Source organism: Sitodiplosis mosellana, unplaced genomic scaffold (assembly GCF_009176505.1).
Source record: "Sitodiplosis mosellana isolate CC-2019 unplaced genomic scaffold, AAFC_SMos_1.0 Smas_scaffold_2, whole genome shotgun sequence".
Classification (NCBI taxonomy): Eukaryota; Metazoa; Arthropoda; class Insecta; order Diptera; family Cecidomyiidae; genus Sitodiplosis; species Sitodiplosis mosellana.
The window spans coordinates 7,717,562-7,743,824 of record NW_022595245.1 but is presented as its reverse complement, the minus strand read 5'-3'; the positions used below and the strand labels follow the sequence as shown (position 1 = coordinate 7,743,824).

Genomic DNA, 26,263 nt, shown 5'->3' with positions numbered 1-26,263 from the left:
GTCAAAAACATAGTCTAAACCATTTGAATTCATGCGATTTTTTTCTGTAGTGCTACACCCTAGCATTGGAATGGTAGCCGTTGAGATGCATTCAACCCCGTCTCGTGCGTTCTATCCAAACATTTTTCTCGAGCATCAATATCAATACGATTCTATCTTTTGTACGAAATGTGACCAATTCCCATTTATTTGGATCGAAACCATTTTTTCTTTGTTTTCATTTTCCATCTTTCGTTCGTCAAATATGTTTCGTTCTTTCATTACACATATACACACACACACACACGCAGAGGGACAAAATAGAATGCGATAGCAGAAAGTTATTGCATTGGCCAAAATAAATGTAAGAGGATCGTCTTATATAGTAAGTTTGTTTTTTCTTCGTGGACGTTATAGTTCAAAATTATCATTTTCCACATTGCACTAGTGCATTGAAGCGAATCATCACCATCACATTTATTCATTCATTCATTTCGGTTTGAACATTTTGTCGTTTGATCTTTTATCTGGGAAGCCATTTCATTATATTTTTATGCGCTCAATTTTGAGGGAAGAACAACGATGATGATGATGATGGGATAAATCGATAGTTTTCTTCTTCAAACATCTAGCTTAGTTTTGAATTCAGGTTAAATGAAGCCATCAAAGAATTTATGGAATTGCATCGAAATTCTCTGGCATCCCCATCGCAATATGATACCTGAAACTTTCAAAATTAGTCAAGAGCAAACATATACCGACACATATGCCGAAAAGTTAAAGCAAATATGTGAAGAAAGTAAGTCGAATGGCCCTTGAAACCCTAAGCTTGACTAGTATATATTGAGTATTACTTGAGTTTGTTCGTCGTCAAGTGCTCTCGAAAATTGTTTTTCTCTCCCCAACCCCAAAAAAAACGTACCATGATCTCAATGGAATTGATTGCCACTTTTGAGAAATGCTTTCAATTGTGTTATTCATACATCCACACAGTGAATCCCTTCTAAATGTTATTTCTTAGTTGTTTGTTTATTTTTTTTGATTGTTTGTCTGTATGTGTGTGTAGGTGCAAATTGATGGCGTGGCAATAAAACCGCTGGCCCAATACCATGAATTGTTTAATGATGTAAAGGTGCAACTCGGTACTTTTCTCGGCTAATTCTTTTCTTTTCGCTCAAACTTTGTTTTCGGTTTGAATGCGAAAATTCAAATTTCTACGGCCACACTGCAAACTTTTCAATGACTCAATTTGTTTGCTCTCTTTTGCTCTCTCTCCCTCGTTTTTTTCCCTCCATTATTGTTGGATTTTATTCAAAGCTCTCTGTGTTTCAAAAGTTTCTGCTCGCCATATACATAGCAACGAGAAAGTATAAATCTGAAAACCAGACGCCGATACAGATAAGATACGAAGAGAAAATCCACAAAGTCATAACCGATGCATGAGCGCGCCCGCAAGTGTTGCGCGTTATGGCTTTTGCAATGCAAATATTTTCTTATGAAGAATGATGCTTGGATAAAACCAGAGCTGGTCGTTTGCTGGCTGTGTTATTGCTAATGCAGACTCACACACATTCTCGAAATTTACGAACCTTAGGTCAAAATCGAAGCAGAGAGTAGAATGAAAAAAATAGAACTTCCTTTGCGGTCCATATTATGGAAGTTGAACAGAGAGAGAGAGAGAGATAAAAAACGGTTTCAGTTTTTGGTTTGCATAAAATGTTCCCAGTGAAAAGTGGTTTTGTAGCGGCTATAAAGCAAAGTGCAGCATAGCGGCAAAACACAAACACACACACACTCTACGTGTATTTCTGAAACAATGACAATTATTCACGAAGTGGAAAATCGGTATGCAAACAATTCAAATTATGTGTGTCTGTGTGCGGCTCCCATCTGCAACTTACAACGACTATTTGCTTTGAAAACACATTATTTCGTTTGTTTTACATTTCCAACCATGAAATAGATCCTACACTGTCATAGCGTGCAGCAGAGAAGAAAAAAATAGTATTGCAAGCAATAAAAAATCGAGCCACATCGAGTGTATATATTATTTCGTAAGTTACTCGAAAAGCAAAGGCAAAGATACAGTCAGTTGTGTGGCTTTTTTTTTTGCTACATCATTCACTCGCTCACCCTCTCGTACCAAAATAATAACCTGCTGTAATGGTTCTTATTTTAATTTGCATGCTTTTTTCGTACTTGTACAAAAGCATTTGCTAGAGAGAAAGAGAACGACTGAAAAAGATAAACAAAAGTTTCTTCTACACAATGTCGACCGAGATGCAGCGAGAGACTAACTTTTCGGAAAAACCAAATGAATTTCTTGGAAACAGCTTGCTCACAATTGCAATGACTTTAATGAGTGGTTCCGATAGAGATTTCAAATGTTTGCATTGAGAAGTGTGTATGCGTTGTCTCCTCGTTGAAATATCATTTCGACGTGCTGGCATTTGGCTATGCAACTCACTTGCCTGTCTGCCTACACACTTATTTCTAAATTTCACTTCGCGTTTCTTGGAATTGCCGAACGATGGAAAAAAGGCAACATGGATGACAAAGAAGTTGCATCCAATTGGAGTGCAAACGAACAATAAGCAAAAGTTTCATCCATTTTGTCCTGTGTTTTCGCATCGAATGAGAAAGTTGTGCATTTTCGCCGATAGCGCGAGCGAGACAGCGAATGCTGTTCTCTCCATATTTGCCGAGGAATATTGTTTACCAAGTGGCTTACCGTGCACCAAGTGTGTGCATGCGTGCGAGCTCCCAAAATAAGCATCGCAATGTAATTCAGCACGAGAAACAGATAAATCGCTTCCCACATAACATGAAATTCACGTTGCAAATGCATTATTCTGGAAACACACATACACACGGTGCTCTTCTCTCGCAACGCCCGAACAACAAGTGCACAAAATTCGTAATTGATTTTCAGTCATACAATTTTTATCAACCGACTGCTTGCCGAAAATTCCCGACGATTTTGCTCAAGGAGAACATGTAATGGGATGAAAATTCAATTACACAACGGCTGATAATGTTTATGAGTGAAATCTTGAAATTCATGTACTTTGTTACAGTTGACAACTTATTTTCATGTGTAACGAATCAACCCCACAGTTTGGCGCATGTATCACAACCGACAGAACAAACAATCGAAAATTCTTTTGTTTTGCAAGTGTTGTCAGTCGATAGAAATCGGGTTTGAGGGAAACAACACACACTTCAAAACGAAAATAACATTTTCTTCTTGAGCAAAATGGGAGCAAAAGTTTGGGAGATACGAATTTTTTTAGTCAAAAAACGAACGAATAAAAGAATTTGGAACTTGAAAGATATAGATAAAATTGAGTACACATCCAGTGTATGGATGGTTGGTGCAAGGAGCAAGCAATACTTGACGAAAAACTTCAAGCGCACCAGGGAAAAAGAGAGCAAGAGATGAAATGGCGTGTCTCAATGCTTGCCATTGTATCGTCGCATATTTTATTTATCATGATCATTACATCTCACACGCTTCATTTCCCATGCTTTCAATTTTGTGTCGGTCGTTTTGCCATCAAAAGAAGTTTCATATAAAAATACATATCTCATATTTATTTATTGTCTGTGTCTAATCTCCGTGTGATGTGGAGCGAAATGTTGCGGGTGGAGAGCGAAAGAGCAAGAGCACAAGATGAAAATGAGTATTGTACATGTGAATCACACTTTTCCGTTCATTCCTCTTCCTTGAATCGTGAAAATGCGAATTCCAAGCATGACGACGACGACAACGTTGTCTTCGTCGACAGCAATGATGATGCTTTGATGGCTTAATTTACCAACGAATAAGATTCACGCGCTAACAATGCTTAAAATGAAGTGGAAAGTAATGCACGAATACAAAAAAATAATCGCACAACGAACGCCGTTGACGACGTTGACGACGATGACGCAATATCGAACGATGGCTCAAAATTATAAGCGTAATTTTCTGGAAATTTTCATGACAAAAGAGTTGAGATTCGATTCGTATCGTCTTCCTTTCTCGTTTTTTTTTTGCTTTGTTTCCCCCAATTACATTACATTCGTATTTATTCAGCGGGAATTTTCCCACTGGGAGATAGAGCAGTTCTTCTTATGTACAATTGCATAGACACAACACACAAAATTGAAAGATAATGATGTGATTGGCTGTCGCCATCCGAGTATCATTTGTACACGTGTTTTGGCCACACTGTTGTTTCATTCCGCTTGACATGGCAAAGGGGCATTGATTGTGGTTTGCCATCACTGTTTGATGGCACAGAAAATGTGATGAATTGGAAATAGTGTCTATTGTGTTTGTAGTGATGTTGTTGGGTATTTTGGTCGGCAAAATTCGTGTTTATGCAATGTCTGTGGTTTTGCCGAAGATTCATTACATTTTCTGAATTACAACATTTCCAACAGCACCCAAACCCACGCTAAAAAGCGTCTGGAACATGTAAAGAATTTACATCGCTCGCCTTGTTAAACTACATTATTTTGCCGTAAGACGATTTAAATTGATTAACTTTTCTCGCTTTTCCCACTCAAATAAATTCAATTACATTGCAGATGCTCTCACATCTTTTGCCATTCACCGGCTTTTATGTGCATCAATTGTTGAAAATTAATTGGAAAACGTGTAACTGACACCTTTCCCTACCCAAAAATTTTATTCAATTAATGTAATAGAATATAATTTGACAGAAAACCCATGAAACATACCGTTCGTGGAATTTGGCTGCAATCAAGACCGCTTCTTCCTTCGGGGCATTCGCACGAAAAGTCGTTGCCATGATCATTGCACTGATGGCCCTCAGGGCATGGATTATTTGCACAAAAATCAACCTGTTTGCATTTCGTATCATTTGTTGTGATGCGTGTGGATGTGTTTCGAAAAAGATCATAAGAAAAACGAAATGTCAATTAAATTAAATGCGTCATTGGCATGGTGTGCTGTTTTTTTTTTCGTGGTGTTTTCATCGAATTGACTTTAATTTGGTAAATTTTTTCATTATTTGGTTGCCATCACACACGACGACAGTCATTCGACATGTTCGTTTATGGAATTTCCGAATGAAAACAATAAAGAAATTGGCAATTTTTTTTGGCAAAGCAACGAAATGAAAATTCGCCTGGAAACATGGTCGAAATATGCTCAGGACATGTCGCACTGGAATGCTTTGATGCACGTCCACCATGCACACACATGCAGTGTGAGTTGGCTTTTCATTTCCATGGAACAACTACTGTTTCCAGTACCATTGGTAAAAAGCAAAAACAACAGCTTTGTGCGAATAAAAATAGAATTTCAAAAAATACATATATAGTATACAATGTGCGGAAAAAAAGTGTTGCCAGCAGATGCTGAGCACAATGTAAAAAAATGTTTTCAACCGAATTGTTCAAGGATATATGATATTAAATTCAAAAGCATTGGTCGGTCATTGAACCAGACGGGACTATGTAATGGACAAAAGTGCTGTTGACAAGTTAAATGCATTTCCATTCGAATGAAATATCTATATACTTAGAATGGAACCACCAGATTAAATTTAATTAAATTCAACCAAAGCCCAAACTTGATGCCATTTTCATTGTATTTGCACACCAGGTTTTTTGTTCTTTTTTCGATTCGAACACATTTTGTCCATTGAAATGAGAGACTTATAAATATATTTTTATAACAAAAACCCAAATATGGCCGGATATTTTTTTTTGTTTTACAAATAATAATGCTTAAATGACAATATAAAAAAAAACATTCCATTCGATCGGATCATTCGTATCGCATTTCCATAGCGAATGCTATACCGTTGTTATTTCCATTGATTAAGAGCTTTTTGGATATTCAACAGCATTGAGTCAATACCATCCTACATCGAATACAATCATTGTTTATGCTCGCCCATTACACATCGCGGATAAAAACAATCTTGCCGAATTCTACGAAATAAATTTCAACAATTTTTACGTGCCGTCATTCGCAATGGGGGAAAATGAGTTTCGATGTCATGCCGAGCAGCGCATTCAATTCATTTGCCATCATACTGCGATTTAAAACGTATATAAATCCTACCACTTGAACCAAACACAGAGCGACAAGTAATAAAAGCATATATTTACAGCATTCTCTTGATTTACTTTGGGCTACATTCAGAATATTGCATACAATTTTATTACACGAACTCAATATTCACATTTTATGCTTCGAATTATAATAACGATCGGTTCGTTGTTCGATTCGCTTTGTCTAGGCAATAAAAAGAAAAATGCGACTTAATTTTCGTCCAGAAGCAATACAAAACTTTAACTTATCACATAACCATTTTTTTTCGAACAAACTTTTGCGTCAAAATCAATTGCAATTAGTTTTTGGTACAACATTGAATGTGGATATAAAACTCGTATCATCATTTCATTGGTCTATTTTTATCTCATCCACTCTCCGTTCATGTGTCCTTCTCTCGTTCACCTCTTCGGAAATCTTCTTCGCTCAATTCGAATGTGAATTCACTTTGGTCCCTTGTATTGCACACCAAATCCTTTGGCATTCTCACAACCAACAACAATTCGCCGTCGTCACAGTAAAATCGTTTTCTGTCGCCATCCATAGGCGGTTTCTTTTTATCGGTTGTACCGCTTGCGCCAGCCTTTTGATCATTCTTCGGTATGTGATGGCTACTTGAACTCGCCTCCTCACTTGTATGTGTTTCGCGTTCTTTGCCCTCTTCGCCAGAACTTGTCATCGCAGATTCTGTTCGAATACATTTCAGAGTTTTCTCAATTATTTCAGAATATATTTCTTTCACCGCCGCAAAGTCTGGCTTTAGCTCACCTTTTCCTGTGAGAGGAGTGTGTGATTCCGGTGCTATTGGTGTTTCCATACCTGAACTTATTGGCGACTCTATTTCGGATAAACTATCGTATTTTTCATCCATTGATTCCACTGGACTCGTCGGTTCAATTTTTTTATGAGATTGATCTTTATGGGCATCCTCTTTTGAATGTTCAGTTTTCGATGGCTTTGTTTTTGACGTTTTTGGCATTTCAGTTTTTGACGCTTGATTTTTTGAATATTGAGTTCTCGAAGATCTTGTCGAATCCACTTTTTGAGGTTTAATATGAGAATCTCTTGGGGATTTTACACTTTTTTGTGATCTTACACTTGGCTGCTTAACCTTTGAACTTGATTTTTCTTCATCCTTTGCAGAACTTCCCTGTTTCGATGCATCTTTGAGAGCTTCCGCTTGATTTTCAACAATTTTGCTCCGGACTGGAGTGATATTATGTTTCGTTTCTTCTGTTTCTCCAATGGTCTCACTTTCAATTTCACTTTTCGGCGTACTTGCTTCACTTATCATTTCGTCCGAAAGCGATGACAGTTTTTCTTCATCGCTCAACATTTTTTGTGCTTCTTCTTCACTCGTCGGCGTTTGTTCTTTATCCTCGGAAAGATAATGAGTCCCATCATCACTTTCTGCGCCGTGATGCGTGGAAGTCGAACTTTTTCGCTGTGTTCGAACGTCAATCGAAACTTCGAGTAGATTACGTAGCTCTCGAAAGTTCACGATCTCTCCTGACCGGTCTGGTATAGCTCTCTTGAGCAATTCCCGCAAATACTCCCTTATATCCGCCATATCGCAAATTTAACTCACAATTTCAAACATTCAATCGACGAAAGTAACAAAACTCAGAAATTTCTTTTTTATCTTTTTTCAACCAAAATTACTATGATCGATTTACTTCAATATTCTGTCAGAATACTTGAAGCGAAAATTTTCGAAGGAAATGACGTCAATTTCAATTTGTAATAATCCAAGCATTCCATATTCGTGAATTGATCTGTTTCTACATTGATCTGTTTAATTAAAAAGTGTTACAATGTTGCCTATCAGTCTAACTTGTGCACATTCAAATGAGCGACGCCGAACAGTGGCACTATGAAATGCTGAATAATGCACGGTTTTTTTAAGTCTCCACCCGAAAGAGTGACAATCTACATATGGTACGGATGACGTATGGAGAAAGGAGCAGGTAGTTTACATTTCATTTGCATCAGTGTGAATGCATAACCTACAACAATTCACCTCACATTGATCACGTTATCTTGTTTTCTGCACTATTGCGCTTCCACTCACATTGTCCGATTTCCGACGCAACTGAATTGCAAACAAGAGAAAGCTCGAGTAGAAAAAAGCCGTTCCATTGGCATCACACATTTGTGTTAAACCTCGTAGTTTTTTTTTCCTCTTCTTAACTTAACTAAATGAATTGAAAAGAAAAAAAGTGTATTTTACCCGGCTCAAGCCTCACCGAATAATTGCTTGATGTAATTTGCAAACAACACTCAACACAACAACAACAACAACAACAACAACAACGGGAACAATGGGATCGAACAAAAGGAAATTAAAGCCCCGAAGTTGAACGCTTGAATGGGTTCAACACGAATGGTTGTTCGAGATGGCAAACGAAATGATTTTTTCCCTTCGCTTTCCGTTTTCAAATGATTCGCTTTTACTCTCCTGTGTCGGGCAATGACAAACATTCGTTTGAGAGTACATCGTGTTGCATTTATAATGGTAATATATGTTCATCGTTAGCAAGCGCAATATTGCCTATGGATGTTGTTTCAGAGCGTAAAAGTCATTCGCTGGGTTCTTTCTGTGTGTGTCGGAAGACCATTGCTGTCGGTCTGGATGCGAACCGAAAAATTTCGCGTGTGAATTGTTTGTGTTGCGCGTGTGTGTGTGTGTGTGAGCAAATGAAATTACGGATGAATGGAAATTACTATAATTATCAAACGGTATCACCGGCTAATGCTACTGTGGTACAGCATATCCTCCAAATCCAAATGAAATCGTATATAACAATAAGCGCACACGCGAATCCTGGTGGAGAGGATTCATCACTCCACCATTCCAGATAGATATAGAATTTAAATTGGTTTATAAAAATTTATGGACGATTCGTTTGTTTTACGATTGTGTTTCATTGTCAAAAAACTCGCATTTACGACTTTTTCCCACTCTCTACCTCCCGCTCTCAATGAGTTGAAGCCAAATGTGCGTTGTTCATATAGCATATAGCATATAGCATATGCTGTTGAACACGCACAAGATGTGGAAGCATCATTGTGCATTGGCAGTCGTTTGAAACTTGAATTAAAACACACAAACAGGGAAGAATTGGTTCCGCCTTCAAAACCCAACATGAGGAATATCATGCAACGGAATTTAATTTTCAATTTGTACAATGGCTTCTGTTTATTCGTTGCCAAAATTTTTCATATCATTTCGTTACCCGTTCTTCCTCATGCTTCGCACAAATAACAACCAGTCGAAAACGGGTTTCTTCCTTTTTTCGAATTATCCAAACCGTTTTCCAACGAACAATTTACAGACAACAACAGTACACACATAGTTGCAACATTTAAATTTCAACATGAAAACAGAAACCATCATTCGAATTTCGAACATGAAAGATTGAAAATTTCTTGTTTTTCTTTCTGCAGTTGTAACGGGAACGTAAGCAAGACGAAATGGGCAAATATCGACAATGCTGAAATTTTATGGGCGAAGAGAGCGAATCGATGAACAGTGTTATTTTAACACACACACACAACGAAGCATCGATTTTACATTTGATTTTATTCGGTGTACATTCCGTTGGCAGGTTTATCTTTGCAATGTAGTTACGAAGGATCTAAAACTATTCGCTGCCGTACACAACATGCATCGACTGCACAGTGCGCTGTGCTCAGCGCTTTTATAAATTGCAACATTATAGCATCGATTTTACATTTAATCCAGCTCGACTGAAATGCGTTCGCAAATTTATTGCTCATAGGGGAAAAATCCGCAAGTGGAAAATAATAAAATGGAAAAAATGAAGCGCATCGTCTAAACAACAACACTAAATAAATAAAGCGATCACAAAATAAGAACATCCCGCACGCACACGTATATTGAAACATTGCAAAATCGAAAACGAAGCGAAAAAGATGGAGAGAGAGAAAAAAGCGACGATTCGGCAACAAAATCAACAACGATAAATAAAGAAAATACTACTAACTTTAATGTGGCATCGTTTTCCTGTGTAGCCGCGCGTACATTTGCATGAAAATCCACCAATATGGTCGGTACATTGGCCATCGTTCAAACACGGATTCGAATCGCATTCATTGTACTCGTAGTTGCAATACTCGCCCGAAAAACCTATGGAAGAAATGAGATAGAAAAAGAGAGAAAGAGAAAGGGAGAAAAACAACACATAAGTAATGTTCATTGGATTGAAAAACGAATACAATCTCGATTTTGTGTTATTCATTTCCATTTTACAGCTAAAAGACTGTCGTCTGCTTTGCATTCCGAATCAATGCCATATAACTAATCGAACATTTGTTTCGTTTGTAAGCGTACCACCGTCGATGGAATGTGTTTGTGTATTTTGAGCATGTCGTTCGATGTGTTTTGCATGGCATATATGCTCCAAAGTCACCGATTTAATAAAACCATCATGTGGATCAGTTTTGGACAGTATTTATCGAAAGCAAAATAAATGCTGCTGACCGAATTTCGCAAGTTAAATGTATCGCTTGGAAGTTCCAACATGTTCAAGTTGGAACTTGAAAGAGGTATGTACTATTTGGCCCGTTTTTGAAATACAATGATCTGAAACATGTTTGCAAACTTGTGTACAAAACTCATTTCAAAGCATAGTTTTGCCGCAAAAACACACATACACACATGGAGACAATATTCACATGAAATAATGTGAAAGTTAAGCACGAAAATGGAAACTTTTGCTTTTCAATCTACACACAACTTGGAAAATTCCTGACTCTGACAATCTGCCAATGGCATCGCACATATTTTATTTTATAAACTTTTCCAATTGAATGTGTCAGTCATAATTTGATTTCGATGAGTAATAAAAATTGTATGTTGTTGTATTATTTCATTTATTTCGCTCACATCAAACCATTTTCCATGTGGTAAATTAAGTTTCAATTTTTGCTCTCACACTAAAATGTGTGTGGTACACTTTTCAAATTAGTCCATTTATTTAATCTTTTCGCACAAAACTGGCGCTTCGATAACTATGAATATTTTAAAAAAAGAACCATAAATATCAAATGGTTTTTGCGATTTTTTTTATTCAATAATTAATTCATTACGGAAGCGATTTTTGCCGCAAAGTGTTCAATTCATTTAAAACTTTGTTAATTTGAGAAATGAACTGCTTCCCATGGAGTTGGATAACAGATATATGCACATTCAAAAATCACAGTGCATTTTAAACGAGATGGAATTGTCTATGTTTTGCTCATGTAAATTGCATATACCCGGAGCGAATGCAAGACCGTATAATTAAAACGTGCATTAAAATCAAATGATGCACGGAATTCAAGATGAACCAACTTTCTATGTTTGTTATGCTGAAAAGTCAATCGAACGCATTTCCCTGTTCGGATTGAATTCATCACTAGTTTTTTCCCTCTCTCTCTCTCTCTCTCTCTCTCTCTCTCTCTCTCTCTCCCTCTCTGCATCGATGAAATCAATCCTTTTTTCCTCATTTACAATGCATTGAAAAAGTTCAAATGGTGCTTCTGATTCGAACCCTTCGAAGCATTTGTGCTCCGATACTCTCGGTATCAAGTTGAGTTAAGTGGAGAGGAGAACAAAAAAACTGATGGATTGAGAGTCAAATGCATTGAATATTTCAAAAACACATCTGAATAATGCCTGTATTTATTTTCACTTTGCATGTTAGGCACAGAGCGAGAGAGAGAGAGAGAGAGAGAGAGAACGAGTTGTATTGCACATTTTACAAGTGTTTTCAATACCATACACACACACACACACACAATTCGAAACTACTTGAATTTGGATCACCAAGTTGAAATATCCATTAATTTTTTTTTCATTTCGATTCGGCAGCAGCTTTGAAGTGTAGTGATTCTTAGCTGTAATTTCAATTTATTAGATTCCCTTTTGGTAATGGTTTTTTCGTGCAAAATGTTCCGCCATCATGAATGTTTATGCCGTTTTAATGAAAGCGATACCATTTCTTCAAATAGTGAAACGGAAACCATTAAAATAACGGAATCATTTGTGATGCGCCATGATTTGTTGGAATTTCGTCTGAAAATTTACATCAGTGGGAGATGCCACCGAAATTAATCAATTCAAACCCGAAATGACAGACGATGCAAATGCATTTTAAGAGGAAAACTTACTGGATGAACAATGCTTCTAAATGAAAGCATCCGTGTCTGTTTCAAACGGGTTTCCCAACTATGTTGAAAGTTCTAATTGATCAAAATCTTTTTCTGCGTTGAGCATTCAATTTTAAGCTTGTCAGAGTTTTTGGTGAATTTGGAATGTTGTCGCTTTGTGGTTTGCAAATGAAACGACCGAAAAATTGTATTAAAGTCTTTTCCCGTGAACAATTGTGCCACACCGAGAACATATACCGTGGAAAATGTCGCAGCGCGGCAAAAACACGGTTCTGACACAGTACATACGCTTATGTAAATTAAAATTGGAATTCGGATTCGTTGTCATGTTTGCTGAACAAGCCTCATACTTATAATATATTTACCGAGAGAAATGGCCTATTTCATGCCGTCTCAACTCGCTCGTGTACGTGTCGATTTAGATAGACACTGATGTGGCTTTTATATCATGTCAGTTATTTTGCAAAACCACAAAAAACACAACACCTGATCCATTCAAAGTATTACATGTTATCATGTTTACATTCTGTATTCATCTGTTCACATTTGTTCCATGGTAAAATTTGCATTTTACTCAGTTCTGCGGTCTCACTTTAATTCCCCTCCCCAAACCCAAATGTTGGATTTCATTTACGGCTCAAAGGCACACATACACACGCAAATGCAGCCAATGTGAATGGTGTAACACAGTTGATTATCCATCAATACAGGGAATGATTACCTGCGATTCAATTCAAGGGCTGAGAAGTGGTTTTAATCATGCTATTTGTATGGCTGGCGTTAATCTACATATCTGTCAAAAATGTTACAAATATTCTACTCTCCCTCTACCCAACCATCAGCTACGTTCCGCAATTTCCTCTTGTGTGCGGCGCGCGTTGCGATCGGCCGGAATTCGATCCGGAAGCATAAGGCATATAATTTATCGATAAATCTGCCGAATGAGATGACGCGAATTTATCATGAATGCTTGCGCACGCAAGCGAAGGAACTCACACACAGCAAAAAAAAAATACGGTCGAATAAATTACGTAAATAAATAAAAATGAGCGTATATTTACCTGGTTGACAAAAACAACGGAATCCATCCTCTTGGTCCACACATATGCCATGCACACACGGCGACGATTCACATTCGTTCAAATTATGTTGACACAACGGACCGGTAAATCCGGGTGTGCATTCGCATCTACAATGAAAAAGAAAGCAAACACACACACATGGCGAAAAATTAGATGAAATGAATAAATTTTGGTGACGCTAACATTTCGCTTGGATCAACTGAAAAAGCTCAAAAATATTTTCTCGAGCTACGTTCCTTTTTTCTGTCTCTCTCTCTCTCTCCCTCTACCTCTTGGTTTTTGATTTGGTACGGTAACAAGAAACAGAGAATAATGGCCGACCATTAATATGAAATGCTGTAACAAAAAACGGGACAGCGACGAGATTATGGACCGAGTTTATACGAACCATTTCAGAGCGACAGAAAGATGGACCAGAGATAAATGCGCAACCAGTACACAGACAGCGAAGAGGAGGTGGTGGAAGGCAGAGCAAGGGAGATCCGGACTGCCGTTGACATCATTTGTTTAAGTCGACTTTTTTTCCATTGCAAATAAATACACGAATTGGCAAATATTCACATTTATGGGATTAAGAAGCGGCCGCTACTGACCACTACATAGCATTTGGCCCGTGATGATGCTACTGTCGTTTGTTGATACTACTGTAGATTGGCAGAGGTCTCAATCCTTTGGCTCAAACAGTCATTTCGCTTCCTCGGTGCACGATGCTCTTTCATTTATGATTTATCATCCGAGTTAATCGGATAATGTGTTTTGTCGGTATGTATATAAACATTTTTTTTTCTCTCGTCTGCATTTAACTTTGGGCCCCGGACGTACAGTAGATATAAACAAAGAGCATAATGAAAGTGACAGAAAAATATTAGGGCAATAAATGTTGAATGACTTTTTTTTTCTCTGTGCAGCTTTCTACTTTGATTTCACTCGTCCACCACATAGACACGCATAAAGGCGATTCTAAACGAGACAAACAAGGGACCAATGCAAATTGACAATCTTTTTTCTTCTATCTCTTGATAGAAATCGATTTTTTTCCTCCTCTCGTTTGGAACGAATCCATTTCGCTTTTCATTTCATTTTATGATGTGAATTTACTTTCTCAGCCGATTCGATTAAAAATTGACAGAATGAATGATGTAATGTAAACAAGTTCAATGCTTGTGTAGTGGCCGCAATAGAGATAGAGCGAAAGAAAAGAATCAAAATGACGATCCGATTGTAAAAAGGTGGGAAACGAACACAAGTCTTGAAATTGGAAAACAACAGAGTGTATAATGTGTGTACACACTCAGTGAACGTGAAGTTTTTTATTTGGAGTGACGCCTCCGGAGAAAAAAAAAATTACAGACTGAAATATAGTATTTGGCAAAACCGTAAAATCCGAAACGAAACGCGAACAAGCCGAGAGAGAAAAAAAGATAACGCCGTTTGGGTTTCACTCCGAGTAATTGATGAGATAAAACTGGGCACTGGAAAGTATATACACCACCATTTTTTGTGTGCATGTTTTCGACCACGAGATCATCACTGTGAAACTGGCAAACTGAATTCATTTTCGCACACACACCAACCACTTTTTGGTACCGTCTGATGATTCGATAATTCGGACAACGATTGGATTTTTTTTCGGTGCTGAATCGTTTTTTATGGTTGCGATGAAAGAAATCCCTAAGTTATGCTCTTAACTAATTGAACAAACCTAACATCATATTTGCCGAGAATTATGCCGGTGTATAGCATCGATTTTCAAGTGGAAAAATTACAAACGTCCAACGATAACAGCTTAGGATTGAGTAAATTACTGCCTTTTATTACATCGTATATTCTTGTCCTTATCACAAAGGAAAGCATCGATTACTCTTAAAACGTGAAATGAACAGTATCAAAGCCGCACTAACAACATGACCGAAGCGGTCAACAAAAAGAGAGAGGGAGAAAAAAATGGAACACACGGTATATTAAAAATGGAAATTGAATGCCTGCAGATAGGAAAAGCGAATGAATTCGCAAGCTTCAGTGCATTCATTTCACAGAGAACCTAATTGCTGGTAGAAATTGTGTAAAATATTTTAATAAAAGCGCCATCAAACCTGAAATGCGTTGCATTTCCAGTGCATGTGCCTCCATTTTGACATTCACCATTCTGACATGGATCCGACTCGAACTGACAATTTTTGCCCGTGTAACCTGCAGAAAAGAAGAGAGAAAAAAACACACCATTATGTTATTCATTGTTGAAAATTTGCGATGCTGTTACAGCTAACTTAATTAAAGCTAATATCAAATATAAAGAAACAAAGTAACAGCAGAGAGAGAAAAAAAATAATGGTAACAATTTGGGCTGGTAATGAATTTGAACACATTGCTTCATTTGCGTGCACGAAATTGAAGCCGTAAACCGGAATGAATAGAGTAAACTGAGCGAGCGAGAGAGGAAAGGGAACTGTGAGTGAGAGAACGAGATAGAGAGGAAAGTGTAGTGAAAGAGCGGGAGAGCGAGCTCTGGGCAAAAGGTGAGTTTTCTGCTTTTATATTAAACGGTGGATGCGAATTAATTTCTGAATGTGAGTATTTGCACTGGCAATAGCCTTTGGCAGACTACGACCTCATTTATTTATTCGCTTGACTACGCAAACAAATAAATATTACCAGCTTAGTTGTATCCATGAACCAGCGACCGCAGTAGCAACAGTGAAACTTTGACAGCGCAAGCTATTCACCTTTTCTGTGGCTCACGCGGATTGACAGGTGCTGGCGAATATTGTTTTGTATTGTGCCCGTGGCATGCTTCAACATTTAATTCCGTTTGGAAATGGATTCAGCGCCGTTCACCGTCACTGAAATGCAAATCCAGCCGACGATTAAAGGAAATCTGAATTGATGCACAATAAAATATCATTATCATCGCTTACATTTCTACCACATAGTGCACGTATTCAATGTTACCGAATTACGCTTGAGCCGCCGAAAACATTACTTCATTCGTTGTAAATGGGAAAATGTAATGGATAAAGTTGTAGAAACAAATATTCCGTCTCACAATAGATGCGGTGCTCTAATATATACATTCATTTTTCCAAACATGTCTTCACTCACACACAAACACACACACACACACATACAGACATAAACAACCAACCCAAAATTGAACAACCAAAAACTTTATCGGGCAACAACAGTTATGCCTAGCCGGACGGGGGAGCGACATGCAACAAATTTACTAGAATTTCGTATTCCAACGGAGACGGATCTTTTGAAGTGCATTGCCGAAAATTAAGCGCACTTTGACTATCTCAATTATTTTCATCAAAGTTGGCAACGAGTTTATAACTTTTCGAAAAAATTCAACTAGTCGTTATGGATACACAATCATTCCACCGCATGAATATATAGACGTTTCTATACTAGTAGTGTAGGTGTTGGCTTGAAATTCCATCTCAGTCATGAATAAAACATAAGATTACATACATGTTTTGAAGACGGAATGTATTTTTGAGAGGGTGAGAGAGATATTTTCTTGACTTCATCCATAAATTCATTGTTACACAATGTTATGCAGGTTTAAATACCTGTCTGCACTTAACGCCATAACTTGCCCTATTCATCTTTATTCCGCTTATGAAGCAAAGTCCATTCGAAATATTCAATTATTGAAATGCAATCTAACAATTTGATTACATGCAAACTTTATAGATTAGCATTTCCGATAAGCCGTTATCGAATGAAAACTACTACAAACTGGCTCTGAAAACTGATATAGATTTTGGCAATTCGCCGAATACCCAATCACACTAATGAAACATTTTTCAATCGGAAATTGAATGAGCGTAGTTGATCGTCGAATCCATTTTCAGTGCGTTACTTTGACTTCTATGTTTTAGATTTAGGAATGTGTGCAATTTTGAGTAATTTTTATGATATTTGTTACTTATAGCTATAGCTGCACGTACGTAAGCTATAAAATATTCACTTTTTATTACACCCAATGTTTCAGTGACCAACGGTAAAATGTTGTATCATAAATTTGAGCAGAAATTACCTAAAAAAAATTGGTTGAAAATGAATGTTACATATTCGCATATTCAGAAACATCACAAAAATTGAATGTTTAGTACTACGTATGCTTTTTCCATTCCACCATGGAATATGATTAAAAAATGTGCAAATTTTTTCCTCGATCTTAATTCAAATTAGGTTTATGTTCATTACACTCGTTGCCATTGTTAATGGGAACATTCATCGAGACAGAAGAAAAAAACAAACCCAAAAATCGACCAAAGTCATATTTCACATCAGGAAATGCTCCCATGCACAAAAAAATTCAGTTTGTCATGCGAGTGAATATATGGTACTGAAATGGAAGCTGCCTGTCCGCCAAATATTTTTTTGTGAGCACAGGTATGACACTTTTTATGCATATACACAGTTAAATTGACTCTCGGCTGGAATTATGCAGCGAAATCACATCGAATTTTTTTTAAATAATTTCTATCCGAAAGGGTGAGCTCGGCTTGGCCAAACGGTTTTTTTTTTAACATTCATATGAAAGCATATATATGAAATTTATTCTGTGAATCATCTACTGAAAATTGATGCATCTGACAGGCACTCGATGCGACTGTATTCAGTAGATGAAGTCCACTCGACATACACACATACAGACATAGCCGAACAGCATGACAAAAACAAAATTTTTCAGTATAATTTCCCATTCATATTAATGGGCCGCACCAACATAAAGAATGGATTGTCATGCGATATGTGATGGGACGCACAAGAAGGGGATGTGTGTATTTGGTATACTGATCAGACTCATTTATGGTTGCATAACATATGGTGGAGTTCGGAATGAGAGAAAATTAACTGGACTGTGTAAAATGCTTGATGTGCCAAAGAAAATGATGCCATCCGATCCCCAATTACTACGCACTGCAAATTCATAATGAGTTTCTGCATGCGTGTATAGAAATATGATGAAATTCAAATGAGTTTAGGCTGGAGCAGATGTAATCATTTAAAGACAATCATTGTATCGGTATAAAACCATTGCATAAAAAATAATGTCCATCAATTGTGATCTAAAACTCATTAATCACACAGCGTGCCATGCTTTAAAGGCAAATTAATCAAACATGTTAAATGACTGATGAGCTGTACATTTCAAATATTTGCAGAGAGATAAACACTTGAGCCCATTGTATGCAAAGCATATAATGATGATGACAAAAAAAAATGTGTGTCTTATACAATCCACATGTTTTGTTTATTGCTTGTAAACGAATCAAGTGGAGGGTGTCTGTATAATCGTCCATTCATGTAAATATTCTGTGGCTTTTTTCCCTGTCATTTTGAGCATTAAACATCTTGGGGTTAGTGAAAACAACACAGAGAAATAAAATGTGAAATAGCAGAGAAAGAGAATCTGAACGATGTTCCTTTAATGGGTTTTTAATTACGAAAATCCACGATGAAAACCAACACAAATGGTTAAACACCAAAACTATTCAAAATCCCACTGAAAATGTAGTGTGCAGAAAAGCATTGCATACATGTGTGTAACAAACAGGCAGGTTCGTCTTTCCGTTTTACCCCAAAAACATAAATTACTGTCAAGACAAAAGAAAACTAATTTCCGAATCACTCATCCTCGTTCAGTGTCTCACTGTCTCACACAGAGTCATCGTCGTCGTTGCCGTCGTGTACATTTCTCCGTCGAACATACAACTTTTGGTTGTTTAACTTTATGCCTTATGCACTTTAATTGCTTCATGCCAATGAAATGTTCTCTCATCCTTGTCTGTTATGCAGCTCAACACAGCACATACATGTGTGCAGGATGCATCAGATTTTTGGTCCATATTTCTCATCATTTTTGTTGTTTAAACAGAATTTACGGAAACGAAGTCAGTTTCGACGCGATGTAAATGCAAGCAACATACGATTAAAGCCAGAGTGCGGGTATCAAGAACTAAAAACACTTGTACCACGAAGCGTCCGCTTCCTTTCAGTTATTTTGAATAATCGCAGGAACTGGAACGAGTCATAAATAAATGTTCAGGAAGACTTCGGGGAAATTGAGACAGAAAGCAAGAGAGAGAGAGAGAGAGAGAGAGAGAGAGAGAGAGAGAGATAGAGAGGGACAGAAAGAGTATAGTGTTCATGTGTTTTGCATTTTAAAATTATAGTTAAAACTTTACATATGCATTGTTTTATGTTGCAATCAGTCTGTGGAACCAGATAACCGTATACATAACACTCTCTGTGTGTGCAGCGAAAACTATGTGTATTTCGTAACGTAAACTTCTACAGAGAGAGAAAGTTCCATCGATGATAATCACAAACAAGCGATAGAAATAAGGCTTTAGAGTTTTAGAAAAACATGAAAAGCGAGCGAAGCGGTCGACAAGAACTCAGCATCAAGAAGCCCAGCACACAAACACACACAAACACGTTCCCAAGGAATATAATGAAATATTTACAAAGTATTATGTCCGTCTTTTATGGTTCGCAGAATTTTAAAATTTCATCGGCGTGCGCTCTCTGCTGTAATGGTATGTATCGTTTCTAATAAAAATGACTTACTGGAACATGTGTAGCAATAAGTTAGAGAGAAAAAAAACGGTGCAACAACATACAACTACGTATAGCGCATTGAAAATGAGACAGCGTGCATATGTCGTACAAATGGTGAATAATGCAAATGGCACAAGTCATCTAGACGTCGAACTTGCTTTGAGCAAAGGAAAAATTGACTCTTTAATTCAATGATTTAAATCTCAAAGACCAACTCGAAAAATTGTAATTTTAAATACGCTTTCTGTTGAATTCAACGCCAAAGTGAATGGAAGCTTCATAAAATACCGAAAATAGCGCACAGCATAAAGCATGGGAAAGAAAAACAAAGTCGAAAATAAGTATTTATATATTCCTTTAGCCGGCGCCTTCTATGAGACACTCTCAAGCACGTTTAAACGTTCTAGAAGCTTATTTAATCAGTTTAAAAGTTGTTCAAGTGTGGATTGTTCGTTCAGCCGAGAATATATTTTGGTTTATGACGTTATTTTAGCAGCGATTTTGGTGCAGTTTTAATTACGAGAATATCTAAAATAAATGAATGTTTGGAAAAAAGAGATTTAAATGAAAATACGACAGATAATCTGGACGTGGTAATCAAACAGAGAGAAAGAGACTTTTCTGCTTTGTAATTGAAAACCATTATGAAAAACTATTATTTCGAAATTCGTCTGGATCCGGCGGCGGTGGCGGCGGGAGCAGTGGTGGTGGTGGTGGCATGTGCGGCGCGAACATGCCTCGTCTTTAATGGCATAGTCTTTAGTAAACCATTTAGATTTTACTTCAAATGCTTGAACATTTTTCGAGACCCGCAGCTATATTTACAAAGCACTTATAGTTTTGTCATCATCATCACCACGAACGACGTCGCCGCATTCAATCGAATTGCGAATGGAAAATCAAGAGAACTCCGTTTGCAATTAAACGAAGCCGGGTTACAAATGAAAAATCGATTTATATTTATGATAAGAGTGCTTGTTGTCATCATCGCCGCCGTTCACTCTCTGTCTCGTTACACGTTTTTGTGCTAATGCACTCAAAGTTCCATCCAAAAATGGATGTTTATTTTGGAATATCTTCAGAATCGATGCCATTCGATGTGTTTAACTCCTCACTAACATCGCAAATGGAATAACGATACTTAAGGCAACTTGAATACATTATCGGTACAAGAGAATACACTCAGTCCTCTCGGTTTCGGCCGGGGCATACACATGCCAACAAAATGCCACTGAAATTAAATTCCAACTCACATTCACCGCATTCAAACACATAAATATGTATGAAGCAAACGCTAAAACAACCATCGAATGGATGCAAATATACATAAAAATATGTTCACGTCGCTCGCTTGCTGGCGCAATCAAATGAAAAATGAACGAACTCCAGGAAAATTATGCGATTACTTTGTTTGTTTTTGCGTTTTTCTTTTTCTCATCGAATGGATTCTTAAAATAATTCGTTCAAAGTGGCAGCAACGAATTCATAAATAGACTCGAATATGTCAACGCCAGAAAAATGGTTAATATTCAAATAAAACATATTTCATGTTTCGAATTGATAAGGTCGTTGTGTGGCACAAAACGCGACACGACAACATCTCGAGCATCTTCACTCTCATGAAAAAAGCCCAATAATCTGGAAATCCACACGCAAGACGGCTTCAGGGAATTACGATACGGCACTAAGTGATTCAAATTAATTATTCACGGAAATGAATAAAAACGTATTCAACATTTGTGTGTGTGTGTGTATATACGAATATTCGCTGATACCGAAACGAAGAAGAAACAAAACTCAGAGAAACAGAACAGAACAGAAAAAAACGAATCGTTCAACGAGCACTTTCATGCTCCTTTTCTCGTAAATTTTCGACGCAGCTTCGGAATCATTAAATGCCGCGAACACTGTCGAAACACATCGGCTGAATGCAAAACACGAATCAACATGCATATATAAGATTAGAATAAATGTGTCGTGGCATTGAATACATATTGGCCTGTTAAACTTTTAGACATGCTTTTTGAAGCTCTCAACAACCGAAAATGTGTGCTCGACGACGATGTGCGAACGCATTTTTCCTCTGTTTCCTCTTTCTCACCCACTCTATCTCTCTCTCTTTTTCTCCCTCACTCACTGCGTGTGATTGTGTATACGTGTGTGCGGGCGCTCCTACTCACTTCCATTCACCCACTCAATGACACTACTAAGCCTCACACACAGAGAAACAGAGAGACAGAATCTGAATCAGAGATTTTTCGCGTTGACACGTCGTGTTTGTGTTTCAAATTAAATCGCTAATTTCGAAACACCGTTCTGTGCTCTCATTTTTGCGCGAAGAGGGGAGGTGGTATGGTGAATACGTGTTTGGGCTGCAACTATTTCACTTTCGTAATTGCTGAGCTTAAAATTTTTGGCGAAACAAACCTATAATTTGTGTTGTGTAAAGTCTTTAGCATTAAGGTGCCAACAATTATTGTTGCGATGACTACGTGTTTCGATACACGCGGAATTTTTGTTTTTCTTTATTTTTGCTACTTTTTGGCATCGAATTTTTTTCCGACAGCGCACTCGAAAACAGCTCTCAAAGGGCTTGAAATGTGATTTGAATGCAAGCCGAGGAATACGGCTAAGGCTCTGCACCATATTATCATTTTGTGTGAGGCACAAATAATAATGATGATGCCATTACAGCGGCACTGTTCCGCGAGGTATTTCATTTCCCAACGATTAAAATGCAAATATATTTCACGAATTTGCTTCTTTTTTCGCTTGGTCTCTCTACTATCTCTCTTTCGCTCCCATTTTTTCACTCGCAAAACTGGTATGTAGTGCAGCGCAAGAACTCGAAACGATTTAAGCTTGAATTTCGACTGAATTAGTTACGCTTTTGTTGCACATAATCGTAATCAACGAATATATTCTTGGTCGACGAATATGAGACGACACGAGTGTGGAAACATCAAGAGGTTCAAAAGCATGGGCATGCAACCAACTCAACATCTGAAGCAATATTCGTACTCTTTTTTTCCGTTGGCTTGTACAATGCATGAAATTCCATTAAGTTTTCTTCAACAATTTCGAATAAGTTGCGAAAGCAAATTTTTCGTTCTCATTTTTCCAAAGTCCCTGTCTACTTTACTTGCCTTAGGGTCTACTGCAATGAATTCGCAACAAACAAACGAATCCTTAATCTAAAACAGGACGGGAAAAAACACCAAACATACCCATATTTTAAATTTTTGTTATCAACGGTTGGTTGGAAATTGTTTTGGCGTCTACACAATACCGACTTACGGACCAATTCACTTGCAGCCATAAAACAAAGTGATAGCGAGCGAAAAAAAAAAGTGAATGACAGTTTCCGCTTCCACAAAAACGAGAGATCGTTGCACGGCGACGGCAGACACACACACACAGAGAGAGAGAGAGAGAGAGAGATCGGAATGATTATGGTAATAATTTTAATTATGAGTATTTGCTGACCGTGTATTCAATGGTCTTGCCCATGCAAATGATGCCAAAAACCATTGAAATACGAATTCATGCAGCAAACAACGAAGTTTTAAAGTAAATGCATACACATCCGAAAAAAATTGCGAGTTGTAAGAGTGCCAACACCGTTTTTATTCCAATGAAAATTGTTGCGACGAAAGAAGGTTGCAAAAAAAGTGTGACGTTAACTTAAACGCTCGTAATCTCGCCATATTTCTTGCGATGATTTCGTTGGTGCTTCTTTTTTGTTTGTTGCGAATCGCAAAAATCATTTAGCGCTGGGCTGACACACCTTTCGCAAGTGCCGGTGACACTCAACACAGACACTTTCCAGAGACAGTGAAATAAATTACTTTATCATTATCCGATATTACTTTCTGAAGGTGATATTGCCAACTGATGAGAATGGATATTGCCATTGTCACGAAATGAAAATTTTCGTCGATGAAAATCGGTCGCCTGGGTTCGGTCGTTCGTGCTAAACTCATTTTTAATTTGAACATTGATTAATCGTAAGTATAATGCACAGATGGCCACAATGGTATAATTTGGTCGTAAAAAAGGCGTCAATAAAATAATTTAGATTAACAATTGCGTGTGGTTGTGCGCCTAGCCAAAAACGGTGCATTGTCTGCAAAGACGAGAGGGAGCATAGAGCATTCACTTGTGAGAAATTCGTTGTCAGCAAACTGACAAATACTTAATCATCTTCGAATGGTGTGTTTGCTCGCCAAAAATCCACTCGAGCGTTGTTCACAATTTGGTTTTAGCATGGAGAACTTAATCGCCGGTCATGTCATGTTGCCGACAATCTTGATGGATTCCATTAATTCCACTTGATTTCTCAATTCATATTCCCACTGCTTATTCGCTGTTTACTGTCCACTTTGTACGCGCCACGCGCGTCAGAGCCAACGTCCGCGAAGCGCAAATATACTTTAAAGTCAACGTGGATGTTTCTCGTTTGCACTTTATCGCTGCTCATTTATCATTTTACCATGGAAATCCTTAGCAAGATTCTAACGAAGCGCGACAATAAAATGAGCTGTTGCGAAGCCTTACTTTCAGCAAAAAGCGTGAAGTTTAAGTGATAAATATCTACAATTTCTTTTTGTACTTAAAAGCAAATTATACACAGGATTTTGTACAAAGAATAATCGTACCAACACATACACACTCAGCTTCTATTTCTTTAATTCCCAATTAATTCGAACGGCGTCCAATGAAAAATGTTTTTTAATCCAATTATAATTTAGGTGCAATTTTAAAGGTATTAAATACCGTTGCACTCATTGATCATTTCATTGTAATTAAAATCACTTCGTGTTGCTCAATTTGTATCCGTAAGATGTTCTTTCTTGAATTGGCCACGGCTTTCTTTTGTACCACCATCTCGCACTTATATTATAATTAATTGAACATGAATAGAAGGTTCGTTTTTGTGTGCATCAGCCGCTTCCTTCTGAAACGAATTTCCAAGAAAAAAACTGAAGCCATCCCGTACAACACACGGTGAAATGCAAACGGGAACAAAATACATTGTGTGTAACTAACTGTCTGAAGTGCATCGTTCCAGCTAAATGAGAACGCTTTGATACATGCCTCTGCATCGCATACGAAGACATCCAGCGCATACTGACTCGTTCGTTTACGTAAATTAATGGTTAATTGGTGATTGATGAGCAGAAGCGTCTTCGAGTTGTGTTGTGATTTGTCAGGAAATTGAAGAACTTTATGCACTTCAGACGCGAATGCAATTTAAAATAAATTAGCACGATACTTCTCAAACGTTTCACCCTTTCAAGTCGTTCGAAAGAACATTAACGAACACGAAATAAAAACAAAAAATCTAATGCGATTCTGATGAGAGCGAAAAAGTACAATTAAATTGCTTTCGTTATTATAGTTCATTAATTGAAGAGAGAGAGAGAGAGAGAGAGAGAGAGAGAGAGAGAGTGAATCAAGATCGTGTGAACAAAAAATCACGAAAAAAAAGTATCGCTCACACTCTTTTTTTCATTTCACGATAGTTTTGAGATTAAAAGCACCTGCAACACCATGTTTTGTTTTGCCAAATTGCCATTTCACAAAGAAGTAATTCAATTCGCAGCGTGTTTGTGTGAATGTGATTTTAGAAGCAGAAACAAAAACGAGTGTGCGCTCGCGCACAACTTTTTGTCACCTAAACTAATGGCTAAATCTAATAAATTAGATTTATATGCGCACGATGCACGAAGTTGAACACATGAGAACCAAAAGGAAACGAAATTCGATATGGGAAAAAAATGTTCCATTTCTCAATTTGTACAACATCGAAAATGTGTCAGAGGAAAATGAAATTCGTTTTGTGAGAAGCAGCAACAAAAAAAAAAGAATGAGGGTGGAATAACGTGAGAAATGTACTAAAACGATGAGGCAGTTGACACATTTCTTTCTTCAGCATCCATAACAAGATTTTAGCATGAGCAGAACGAGAAAAAAAAGCGGGAGAAAAACGAATAAAATTATGTACGCGTAAGCTGTCACTTGGCATCAGATCGGTGGAGCAACGAAATCTGAAACGATGCGCGCAACCCCTTTTCAACACACCAAGCCATACAGGCGTTGGTAGCGGCGGCGGCCTGTGTACTCATGAAAACTTGAAACATTATATGCACGATAACAGGTCTTCTCATCACAAAATCATGTTCACACACCCATATTATATTGAATTGTCAGTGTCGCCAAATTGTCGAGATTATTATGACATTCCGAGGATGAGGATGAGTACAGTGCCATCGTTAATGTATCGGTATCGATTTCAAAAGTGTCACTTCTCTTTTGCATACGCGTTTCGCGTAAATCTTTCGATTTCACATCGTCCATTGCACTCGACCGCAAGAAA

At 37.5% G+C, this 26,263-nt stretch overlaps 2 protein-coding genes across 3 annotated transcripts in view; both read right to left on the bottom strand.

Annotated features, from left to right (window-relative positions):
* The window catches only part of LOC129565474 (dual specificity protein kinase splB), a 118,253-nt gene that overhangs the window by 14,076 nt on the left and 77,914 nt on the right, over positions 1-26,263 (bottom strand). The window contains exons 7-10 of one of the 2 annotated variants that reach the window (XM_055440423.1): positions 15,402-15,498; positions 13,288-13,415; positions 10,060-10,202; positions 4,708-4,830 (exon numbers count right to left, since the gene is read on the bottom strand). In XM_055440423.1, the coding sequence (XP_055296398.1) occupies positions 4,708-4,830; positions 10,060-10,202; positions 13,288-13,415; positions 15,402-15,498 (491 nt within the window). The remainder of the gene's footprint in view (positions 1-4,707; positions 4,831-10,059; positions 10,203-13,287; positions 13,416-15,401; positions 15,499-26,263) is intronic. The other variant, XM_055440425.1, reaches the window with a different exon arrangement.
* On the bottom strand, positions 6,200-10,087 carry LOC129565475 (HMG box-containing protein 4-like). Its single transcript, XM_055440426.1, has 2 exons — positions 6,821-10,087; positions 6,200-6,739 (listed from the first exon to the last, which is right to left on the bottom strand). The coding sequence occupies exons 1-2, from the start codon at positions 7,620-7,622 to the stop codon at positions 6,435-6,437; spliced, it is 1,107 nt and encodes a 368-aa protein (XP_055296401.1). The 5' UTR covers positions 7,623-10,087; the 3' UTR covers positions 6,200-6,434.

Coding starts and splice junctions, on each gene's coding strand:
- LOC129565475 (XM_055440426.1), bottom strand. CDS start 7,622: ATGGCGGATATAAGGGAGTATTTGCGGGAATTGCTCAAGAGAGCTATA. Junction 6,740..6,820: donor CACTCCTCTCACAGGAAAAG/GTGAGCTAAAGC, acceptor GTATTCGAACAG/AATCTGCGATGACAAGTTCT.